The sequence below is a fragment of the Chrysemys picta genome, chromosome 2, assembly GCF_011386835.1.
Source record: "Chrysemys picta bellii isolate R12L10 chromosome 2, ASM1138683v2, whole genome shotgun sequence".
Classification (NCBI taxonomy): domain Eukaryota; kingdom Metazoa; phylum Chordata; order Testudines; family Emydidae; genus Chrysemys; species Chrysemys picta.
Genome location: NC_088792.1, coordinates 4,041,997 through 4,053,812, shown reverse-complemented (window position 1 = coordinate 4,053,812; position 11,816 = coordinate 4,041,997). Strand labels below are relative to the sequence as shown.

Genomic DNA, 11,816 nt, shown 5'->3' with positions numbered 1-11,816 from the left:
AGTGACACACAGGACTGGTGGCAAGAGACTGATTTTTATTTCCTAGCCCCAATCTAGTACAAAAGAGAATCCCCCGCCCCATGACAAGTGCCAGTATCTGCTGATTTCAGTGGTACTGTTCATCTTCCTATTTTGTTTCCTTTTGAAAATCAAACGCAAATAAAACATAATATCATCCCAAAACAACCACCGCCAGCTAATACAGCCAGCTAGTAAACGTACAGTCTAGATCAGGGATCGGCAACCTTTGCACCCTGGCGGGCCGGGCCAGTTTGTTTACTTTCTGCGTCGGCAGGTTCGGCAGATTCCAGCTCCCACTGGCCACGGTTCACCGCTCCAGGCCAATGGGGGCTGCGGGAAGCGGCGCGGGCTGAGGGATGTGCTGGCCGCCGCTTCCCGCAGCCTCCCATTGGCCTGGGATGGCGAACCGCGGCCAGTGGGAGCAGCAGTCGGCCCAACCTGCAGACATGGCAGGTAAACAAACCAGCCCGGCCTGGCAGGGTGCTTACCCTGGCGAGCCGCGGGCCAAAGGTTGCCGATCCCTTGTTTAGATGGAGGTCAGACCAGACAAGCTATATCAGGCTCTACTCTTACATTACTCACTGCCCAGATGGACGGTATTGAGTATGCTTAGCATGGTGTCCTCTGTACAGAATCCAGTCACACGCAACAACTTCATCCCTTTAATCCCAACAACATTCAATGCTTGGAAGTTCCTGGCCTTTCACTAGCTGGCCATCCATCTAGCATCACTCTCTCGAGCTGCTGTCATCATTTGTCTTATTCTGATGACGATTTTATTTTCCAGAAGTAGGAAGTAGCCTGAGGCATATTTACTTCATACTCCTGCAGCTCCCAGCTTTCATAATGTATAGGGACTCCCGAAAGCATGTCGCCTATGAAAAGCTCCTTGCAAGGCCTGTATTGTATATTTAACGAGTTATAGATGGAGATATACCTATCTCATAGAGCTGGAAGGGACCCCAAAAGGTCATGGAGTTGAGTCCAGCCCCCTGCCTTCACTAGCAGGACCAAGTACTGATTTTTGCCCCAGATCTCCAAGTGGCCCCTTCAAGAATTGAACTCATAACCCTGGGTTTAGTAGGCCAATGCTCAAACCACTGAACTATCCCTCCACCCAGAGTTCTCTGGCAATTTCATGATCATTTCCAGAAGTGAAGTCAGTGCTTTCCTCCATGGCTTCCTGGCCCTTAGCAGCTGTATTTTGGATGAATTGGAAAGGGCCAATAAGGTGTTGTGGAAGCTGAAACAGAGAAGACTGTGGGATTCAGGATTGGAGATTATTGGTGCACAGATGAGAGTTTCAGATGGTGGGATAGAACAGAAAGGTTTTTAAACATTTTTTAAATGTTATGAAAGAAAAAGCAATATTTAGGCACAGTCTGGATGAGCAGAAAAGTGAAATATGAGGGGCCCAAGATCACACAAAAATGTTTCTGCAAGATTTCAGAGACATTTTTCACCAGTTTTGCACAGCGCTACCAGACTGTGACGCTTTCTGTCAGATGAGCACTGACCTCCAGATTACATCAGAGAAATCATCTTTTCATAATTATTATTTGTAAGGTGGTAGCACCCAGAGGCTGGAGGCCGGATCAGGGCTACACTATACAAGGGGCTATGCAAACATAGAGAGAGAGTCCATGCCCCAAAGAGCTTGCAATCTAATTAGAACAAAACATAAGTATAAAAACAATAGGAGGGAAGATGGAGATGTGGGGATGAGGGGAACAATAAGATCACATGGTCATGCACATTACATTCAACATGGGCAAACAGAGGACAGTCCCAACTAGTAATATATATTCTTGGTGCTTCAAAAGGGCAAATTTTCCCTAGACTAAAGGAAATTGGTTGTGATGAAAAATTTAGACAAAAATTTGATGAAAAATTGGGAGTTCTTTAAGAAGAGTTTATTAGGTGGCCAAAAAGCCACAATTCTACAATCAAGAAAGACGATGACTTTGGTTAAAAGGCCATCCTGGTTCAGGGGTGAATTGAAGACATAAATTAGAAATAAAAAATAATATACAGCATAACAAATGGGGAAAAAAGGGACTAGATAGCAATCAATGCAAATTAGAAGTTATGAAGTGTAGAAAATAGATAAGGGAAGCTGGAAACATCCATAGCTGACATGAATCAGGACAATAAGAAGGAGTTTTTTTAAGTGTATTAAGAACAAAAGAAATCCAACAATAGTATAGGCCCATTACTAGATGGAGATATACCTATCTCATAGATCTGAATGGGACCCTGAAAGGTCATTGACTCCAGCCTGCCTTCACTAGCAGGACTATATACTGATTTTTGCCCCAGATCCCTAAGTGGTCCCTTGAAGGATTAAACTCACAACCCTAGGTTTAGGAGGCCAATGTGCAAACCACTGAGCTATCCCTCCCTCCACTAATAATAATGCAGAAAAGGCAGAAGTGTTCAATAAATATTTCTGTTCTGTATTTGGAAAGAAGCAGGATGATGTACTCATATCATATGAGGATGATGGAGTACTTTCCAATCCATTAGTAACCAAAGAGGATGTAAAACAATATCTCCTAGGGATAAACATTTTAAAATCATCAGGCCTAAATAACTTGCCCCCAAGAGACCCAAGTTTGGTCCGCTGATGTTAATTTTTAATAAATCTTGAAATATCAGGAAAATTCCAGAAGTCTGGAGGAGTGGTAACATTGTGCCAATATTCAAAAAAGGCAAGTGAGATGACCTGGAGCACTACAGGCCAGGTAGCCTAATGTCAATCCTGGATAAAATCGTGGAAAAGCTGATACAGGATTCAGTTGATAAAGAATTAAATGATAGGAATATAATTAATTCCAGTCAAGATGGTTTTATGGAAAATAGGTCTTGTTACAAACCATGATGTCATTTGGTGGTGTGATTACATGTTTGGTTGACAAAGATAACTCTAAATATAATAGACTTTTGTGAGGGGGTTGACTTAGTACCACATGACATTCGGATTACAAAATGGGCACTGTACGATAGCAGTAAAACCCCAATTAAAAGGATTAAGAACTGGCAAGCGGACAGAGCTCCAAAAGGAGTTGTCAATGGTGCATCAGCATCGCTGAAGGGGAGTGTTTCTAGCGGGGCTCTCTAGGGATTGGCACTAGGGCCAGTGCTATTTAACATTCATCGGTAATCTGGACATAAATATAAAATCACCGCTGATCAAAGCTGTGGGTGACACAATAATTAGCAGGGTTGGACTAATGATGAGGACAGGGCAGTCATACACAGCAATCTGGTTTGCTTGGTAAAATGGGTCCATTCAAACACAATGCATTTAAATACAGCCACACCCAAAGTTATAGATCTAGAAACAAGGAATGCAGACCATCCCTACAGAATGGGGGACTTATCCCGGAAATCAATGAATCTGGAAAGGATTTAGAGTCCTAGCGGCCAAAAACAACGAGGAGTCGGGTGGCACCTTAAAGATTGGCACCTCCGCGCGCTTCTGCCTCCTCGTTGTTTTTGTGGATACAGACTAACACGGCTACCCCCTGTACCAAGTGGACAAGTAACTTGTGCGAGCTCCCAGTCGGATGCTGTGGCAAAAAAGGGCTAACGTGATCCTGGGTGTGCAAACAGGGCAGTAGGGAAGTGCTTTTACCTCTGTATAGAGCACCGGGGAGACTGCATCCGGTTCTGGGGTCCACATTTTAAAAAGGATGTTGACAAATTGGAGAGGGTGCAGAAAACAGCCAGAAAAAGGATTCAAGAGCTGGAGAAAATGCCTGACAATGAGAGACTTAGAGCTCAAACTGTTTAGCTTATTGCAAAGAAGATTGAGAAGTGACTTGATCACAATATAGAAGTACCTTCATTGGGAGAAAATACCAGGCACTCCAGAGCTCTTTCATCTAGTGCAGAAAGACACAACAAGAACCAAGAGCTGGAAGCTGAAGTCAGGCAAAGGCAAGTTAGAAATAAGGCACATGTTTCTGATAGTGAGGGTGAATAACCATTGGAACTAACTACCCGCAGAAAGAGTGGATTCTCCATCTCTTGATCAAGACGGGTTGCCTTTCTGGAAGATGCTTTAGTCAAACACAAGTGACTGGGTTCAATACAGGGGTAACAGAGTGAAACTGACTGGCCTGTACCAGACAGGAGGTGAGACTAGATGATCTAATGGTCCCTTCTGGCCTTCAGCTCTATGAATCTATTAAACTACTGCACCGTGTCATGGTTTTCACCTGCGTATGCCTCTCCCACCACACAGGGAACCTCACATACACCCAACCGACCTGCCCTTTACAGGGCAGGGAAATACAGAGAGCTCGGAAATCCTGCCTGTCCTAGGACAACTACACAGAGGAGAGAACAGAAGGGCTTTACCGGGGTTCACAGGAAGGACAAGGTCCCTCTATAATGATTCAAATTCATCAAAGAAACAATAAATGTGAGACTGTGGCTGCCTGGACCCTTTGAGGGAATGGAGGTGCAGCTCCTTCGCCTTCTCCAGGGTGGATGTGTGTCTGTAGTGTTTCTTCCCCTCTGTTCTCTGCCGAGAGCTATGAAGGGGTGATGGCTCCGGGGGTGGTTTCTCTGAGTCCCTGCGGAAGGGGTTTCCCCTCCATGGGGGAAACGAGGAGGGAGTTTGGGGCAGGACGACTGCATTGACTATGGTCTAGTCTACACTACCACGCACCGATGCAGCTGCGCCGCTGTAGTGCGTATGGTGAAGATGCACTGTGTGATGGGAGAACGCTCGCCCGTCGGCATAATTACTCCACCTCAACGAGAGGAGGAAACCATGTCGGCGGGAGAGTGTCTCCTGCCGACATAGCACGGTGTGGACAGTGCTTTAAGTCGATGTAACTTGCGTTGCTCGGGGGCGGGGGGGGGACTTTTTCACATCCCCAAGCGATGTACGTTACATTGACTTAAGTGATAGTAATAATAATAATAATAATAAAGATATCCCATCTCCTAGAACTGGAAGGGACCTTGAAAGGTCATCGAGTCCAGCCCCCTGCCTTCACTAGCAGGACCAAGTACTGATTTTGCCCCAGATCCCTAAGTGGCCCTCTCAAGGATTGAACTCACAACCCTGGGTTTAGCAGGCCAATGCTCAAACCACTGAGCAATCCCTCCCCCCCATAGTGTAGACAAGCCCTATGTCTGGGCCCTTTGGTGGGTTCTCTGGTGTTTGGCGAGGGAGTCTTTCCGCCGGAAGCATTTCCCGCACTCCGAGCAGGCGTAGGGCCGCTCGTCCGTGTGGATCCGGAGGTGGGACACCATCTGCTGCTTCTGCCGGAAGCATTTCTCGCACTCTGGGCAGGCATAGGGCCTCTCGTCTGTGTGGATTCTCTGGTGTCTCCTCAGCTTCTGCTTCTCCCTGAAGCTGCGCGGGCACTCGGGGCAGCGGAAGGGCCTCTCGTCCGTGTGGATTCTCTGGTGCGTGGTCAGCTCCTGCCTGCGCCGGAAGCTCTTCCCACAGAGAGGGCAGCTGTAGGGTCGCTCCCCGGTGTGGATCCGGCGGTGCGGAATCAGCTGCTGCCGCTGTCTGAAGCGCCTCCCGCAGTCGGCACACTGGTAGGGCTGCTCGCTGGTGGCGTGCGCTCGCCGGTGCGCTAGGAAGTCGTGCCTGTGAGTGAAGACAGCCTTGCACTTGGGGCAGGTGAAGACCCGCCCTTTGGCCTGGCTCCCCTCAGAGCCTCCCTCTCCCACGTGGGTTTTCTGGTGGGCCCTGAGCCCCTGCTTACAGCGGAAGCTCTTGGCGCACTGCGTGCAGAGGTAGGGCCGCTCTCCCGTGTGGATCCGGCTGTGGGACACCAGCTGCTGCTTCTGCCGGAAGCTCTTGCCACAGGTGGTGCAGGGGTACGGCCGCTCCCCTCTGTGCATCTTCTTGTGGGTGCAGAGATTGGCAGTCTGGCTGAACCTCTTCCCACAGTAAAGGCAGAGGTAGGGCTTCTCCCCCGTGTGGATCCTCTGGTGCCTCCTAAGGTCCTGCCGTAGCCGGAAGCACTTCCCACACACTTGGCACTGGTGTGGATCCTTTATCTTGCGGACACTGCACTTGTCTGCGCTAAGATCTCTCTCTCCCTCGAAGCTGAGTTCACACGTAGGTGGGCTCTGGCTCGTCTTCGGTCTCTCCTGCGCAGGGAGCCTCGGAGGTTCCTGGCCACCCCTTTCACAGTCCCTTGGGGCATCTGGCTCATTCCTCGGTGAGATCCGCTGCAGCCTCAGCGACCTGCGCTGCCTCTGGCAAGTTTCTTCCTGCTCAGGACTCTGGAAAACTCTCTCTTCCGACCTACTCGGGAAAGTCCCCTGTGGCTCCAAGTTCTCAGGCCCTTCCTCCTGCTGCTGCTCCTCAGTTCTGCTCAGGCCTGCACTTTCTGGAGAAGAGAATCCAGACATTACTTCATGTTTTACTCCTCCACAGTGGGGGGAGGGGTTTCTATGGCAGAATCAGCTCATCCGCAACGACAGGGGATACCCCTCAAAATGGGACACTCCTACAAAGGTGAGTTGTGAGCAGATGCTTAACACAATGAATATTCATGACAAAGGGGAAAGATCTTGGGCCAAAATAGGGAGAGAAGAGGTTAAAGAATATTTGGATGTTAGATGCATTTAAGTCAGCAGGGCCTGATGAAATTCACCGTAGGGCAGAGGTGCCAAACTGTGCGGTGCGCCCCCATAGGGGGACACAGAGGAAAATTCAGGGGAGTGGCAGGGCCCAGGGCAGCCCCCACGGGGGGCAGGGAGGGAGCACCACCCAGCCACGCTCTGCTCCCAGCTCTGCTCCAGCCCCGCCCCCAGCTTCTGGCCCCGCTTCTGGTCCCAGACCCACTCTCAGCTGTGGCCCCAATCTCGGCCCCCTTACCCCTGCCCACATACCCTACCCTGCGAGCAGCGGCCCCGCTCCCAGCCCTGGCTTCGGGGGGGGGGGCGCGGACGGGGCAAAGGGGGGTGCGACCCTGAAAAGTTTGGAGATCACTGCCCTAGGGTGCTTAAGGAACCAGTTGAAGCCCTCTTGGAAACATTAGGGATTATCTTTGAGAACTCACGGAGGATGGGTGAGGACCCAGAGGACTGGAGAAAGGCGAACATCGTGCCTATTTTTAAAAAGAGGGGAAAGGAGGGCCTGGGGAACTATAGACCAGTCAGCCTAACTTTGATATCCAGAAAGACAGTGGAACAAATTATTAAACAATCAGTTTGTTCAAACCTAGAGGATAATAATGTAAGTAACAGCCAATATGGATTTGTCAAGAACAAATCATGTCAAACCAATCTAATTTCCTTCTTTGGCAGGGTAGCTGGGCTAATGGATAGGAAGGAAGCAGTAGATGTGATATGCCTTGATGTTAGTAAGGCTTTTGACACAGTCCCACATGACATTCTCATACACAAACTAGGAAAATGTCGTATAGTTGAAATTACCATAAGGTGGGTGCACCACTGGTTGCTAAACTGAACTCAAAGAGTAGTTATCAATCATTCGCTGTCAAAGTGGGAGGATCTATGAAGTGGGATTGGCAAGGGTCTGTTCTGGGTCTGTACTAGTCAGTAATTTTATTAAATGACTTGGATAACAGAGTAGTGAATATGCTTCTAAAATTTACAGCTGAACTCAGGCTGGGAGGGGTTGCAAGCACTTTGGAGGCCAGGATTAGAGTTCAAAATGATGGTGATAAATTGAAGAACTGCTCTGAAAGCAGGGAGATGGCATTCAGTGAAGAGAAGTGCAAAGGGCTACACTGAGGAAGGAAAAATCAAATGCACAAATGCAAAATGGCAAATAATTGGCTAAATAGCACTACTGAACAGGGTCTTGCGGTTATAGTGGATCACAAATTGACTATGATTCAACAATACGACACAGTTGCGGAAAAGGCTAATGTCACTACGGGGTGTATTAACAGGAGCGTCGTATGTAAGACACGGGAGGTCATTGTTCCACTCTACTCAGCACGGATGAGGTCTCAGCTGGAGCACTGTGCCCAGTTCTGGGTGCCGCACTTAAGGACAAATTGGAGAGAGTCCAGAGCAGAGCAACGAAAACGATCCAAGATTTAGAAAACCCTGGCCTCTGAGGAAAGGTTGAAAGAACCGGGCATGTTTAATCTAGAGCAGAGAAGTCTGGGAGGCAGGGGGGCGGGGGAAACTGATAACAGATTTCAAATGTTAGGAGTGGTCAGAAAGAGGATGGTGACCAATCGTTCTCCATGTCCCCCGAGGGTAGGACAAGAAGTAATTAGCTCAGTTTGCAGCAAGGGAGATTTAGGTTGGCTGGGAGGGAAATGTTTCTAATTCTTAGGACAGTTAAGCACTAGAACAGGTTACAAAGGGAGGCTGTGGACTCCCCGTCACTGCAGGTTTTTACGAACAGGTTGGACAAACCCCTGTCAGGGACGGTCTAGGTTTACCTGGTCCTGCCTTAGCGCAGGGCGCTGGACTAGAAAACCTCCCAAGGTCCCTTCCAGCCCTCCATTGCTATGATCCTAGGGCACTTACGGCTTTGGTTGGAGCCCTGCCCTAGGGTAATGCTTTGAGAGAGGTATGGGAAGGGCTGGAGGGTTCTGGAGAGCCTGGGAGTGGAGACAAAAGGTGAAATTCAGTGGAACTGCACCAGCAGGGACTTGGTTTAACCCTTGGGACAGAACATAAAAGGCTGCTATTTGTAGGGCCTCTGAAAGGCGTGCAGGAGGTGATAATGCCAGTGATGAGGGAGGGAGGGTGTGTGTGTGTGTGAGAGAGAGAGACACTGCACTGGGAAGTAAGATTGGTTGGGATTCCGACCTGGAGCAAGATTTCTGCCCAACCCCCCTATTAATCCTGGGAGTGTACTGCCTGCTGTCAGCTCGACCCTGGGCCAAAGAGTCAGCCGGTGGAGGGGGTGAGCTGGGCATGCATGTTTGTGGGGTTGACACTTGCCAAAACAGCCCTGCTTACAAAAACCACGCGGGAGAGAGACTGGGGCAGGGGCCTGTGACACGGGCACCTGCCCCAGCCCTGGGGTCTATAGTCAGAGCAGGTCTGATACAGTTTAGGTTATAACTACTCACCAAGCGAGGTGCATTCCAGCCTCTCTCTTTCCTCCTTCTGATCCACGACCCACGGCTCTCCCCCTTGTTCGATCCGGGATAAAACGTCAGGTTTGGTGCCTTCATGGCCTGTTTGTGGGGACGCAGATCAGAGGATGTTATAGTTTGGATTGCCACCATGGGATGCTTGTTACAAAGCCGTGTGAATGGTTTGACACCAGTTCCCTCCCTGTGCTAGTGGCACCGTGTATTATGAATGGATTTAAAGCATAGATATCAAGGTATTCCCCCTTCCACCATCCAGCTGCTCCTTAGAAATGGATGCACCTTTTGCAGTAAGATCCCAATTACGTCCCTCCCCTGCCCTTAAATCACTTTTAAAAATCAAACTTTCTGGTTACAGCCTAGGCCTCCATTGCAAGTCTGAGGCCAGTCCTCTGAACAACGGGCTTGCAAGACGCTGTGGCTGCAGCGAGCTTGGTGTATGTAGCTTGAAACTGTTACACCTTTGATTTCCTTTACGTTTCTAAGACCTCTGCCTCTCTGCAGGGGAGGCAGCCATTTTGCTATCAGAGTTGCTGCAGCTGGTTATAGAAGAGAACAGATTGGAGAGAGTCCAGAGCAGAGCAACGAAAACGATCCAAGATTTAAAAAACCTGGCCTCTGAGGAAAGGTTGAAAGAACCGGGCATGTTTAATCTAGAGCAGAGAAGTCTGGGAGGCAGGGGGGCGGGGGAAACTAATAACAGTCTTCAAATATGTTAAGAGTTGTCAGAAAGAGGATGGTGACCAATCGTTCTCCATGTCCCCCGAGGGTAGGACAAGAAGCAAGGGAGATTTAGGTTAGCTGGGAGGGAACTTTGCTCTTTCATGGAGACTTTTCTTTTGTTCTTTCTTGTTGCTGTTTTCCTTTAATCTAAAATACACGTCATTTTGGATTGAAACAATACGTTTTGTGTGGACACATGACAGCTGGAAATAGAAACCAGGAACAAAGCTGTTCAGTTTTTTGTAAACCCTCCTTAGGGATTTACCGTAACAGGCCCAGCAATTTAGGAAATGCAGGACTGGAGGTGAGCTCCACCCTTAAAACACATGGGTGAATTTTGCAAAGCTCAGACAGTATACAAAGAAAATGGACTTTTACCCAGGGAAATCAAATTGTCATAATGTTCCTTCATCACGGCCCGGTACAGCTCCTTCTGCCACTCTGCCAGCATCTCCCACTCCTCCCGGGAGAAATAGATGGCAACGTCCTCAAACGTCACCGGGACCTGGAATGGCAAGCGTTACTCAGCACCTTCTCTGCCGCCACCTCCTGACACCTGCACCCAAATTCAGTGGCCACTTTATATCGTTTTGGCCTAAATTATTTGATCGAAGTAATACACTGAGTCAGTACCAGAGCGGAAACAGCAGGTCGGTGTCCTGGCTCCCAGTCCACTGCTCTAACCACTACACTACAGTAGGTTGTTATTTTGAGAGCTTCGTTCAGCGCGAGCTTGAGGAAGCAACATAGAATGTTTTGCTTTGTGTGATGCAGGTTACTTTGCTAGATGTAATAAATAACCACTATGATGTTTTGCAGGGTGGCAGGGTTGTCACGCGTCTTTATTAGCTGTGGGCTTTGAACTATGTTGCACCTACAATATGCTCACTGCGCCTCTTCTTCCAAGTGAGGCTGGAGCCCTATCCAGACACAGAGACAGTCCCTGCCCCAGGACAGGTAAAGGGAAATGTTCCAGGATTTGTAGCAGAGAGGGGTTTAGAAGGGGCAGCACTAGGTAGATTAAGGCCAATGTTGAGCTTTCTAAAAGGAAAAGGGGCTGCACAAGCTGATGTTAATTGAAATGGTTTCATGACATTATTGGTTTGAATTGATACCTAAACTTTGCGGCACTGTGATACCGCATGAGAACCGCCCCGTGAAACTGACGAGCTCAAACGCCAGCTGGACGGTGGTGTGGGACCATTCTAGTGACAGTCTCCCCCTCTCTGGATGTCAGCGTGGGGAGCAGTCTCGGGCCCTGACACCCAAACAAACAGAAAGTTGGAAGATAACTTGATACGTGCAAGCGAAGGGCCCCGTGTTACTCCCACTGCTGTCAGTGGAGAGTTTTGTTGTTCAGTAGGAGCCCAGATTCGGATGAAATAAACAAAGAACATTTATTTAACACACACACCCCCAGACCCCCAACCAGCATCATTAGAGCAAGGCGCTTTGCAGTGAGAACGTTCAACACTTCAGGCCTTCTCCTCAGCGTACTAGCCCCATGGACAATGGCTGATGGGGGCCTGTCAGGTCCTGACTGCCCCTCTCAGAGGTGCCCACTGTCACTTCCCAGCAGGACGCTCCGACACAGACAGCTCCTTGCCAGGAGATCAGTCAGGCGGCTGCGCTGAGGAAAATGGGATCTGCCCCTTGATAAATGGAGGCAGGGCTAGATGGGCCTCAGTGGGCCACATTCAGACCTGCCTGGTGCAGGGCCACTGACAGACGAAGTAGCAACTGTTCACACCAGCCCCGAATATGGCCTGTGGTCTCACCACTGCCTGTCTCCTACCTGCAGAGTGGCCCCGGCTGGCATTGCCTCTTCAGCGTCTCCTCCCTGCATGGCAAGCGGATCCTCGCAGCTGCAACAGACGGAAAATGTCCCCCTGCAGTCTGGGGCCCTGGCGAGTGCTTGCTGCTGTAGCCCTGGGTCTCAGGCGTTGCTTCTGGCCCAGCCCTGCAACTGTAACCTGATAAGGGAAGTAGAGCAAGCCAGGAAGT

The 11,816-nt window shown here is 49.4% G+C and overlaps 1 protein-coding gene across 1 annotated transcript; it reads right to left on the bottom strand.

Annotated features, from left to right (window-relative positions):
• Positions 1–15: 15 nt before the first annotated feature.
• Positions 16–11,809, bottom strand: LOC101942550 (zinc finger protein 7-like). The gene is made up of 4 exons (XM_005295077.4): positions 11,608–11,809; positions 10,191–10,317; positions 9,066–9,173; positions 16–6,389 (listed from the first exon to the last, which is right to left on the bottom strand). Exons 1-4 carry the CDS (start codon positions 11,656–11,658, stop codon positions 5,167–5,169), a joined length of 1,509 nt encoding a protein of 502 aa, XP_005295134.2. The 5' UTR covers positions 11,659–11,809; the 3' UTR covers positions 16–5,166.
• Between the last annotated feature and the right edge of the window lie 7 nt (positions 11,810–11,816).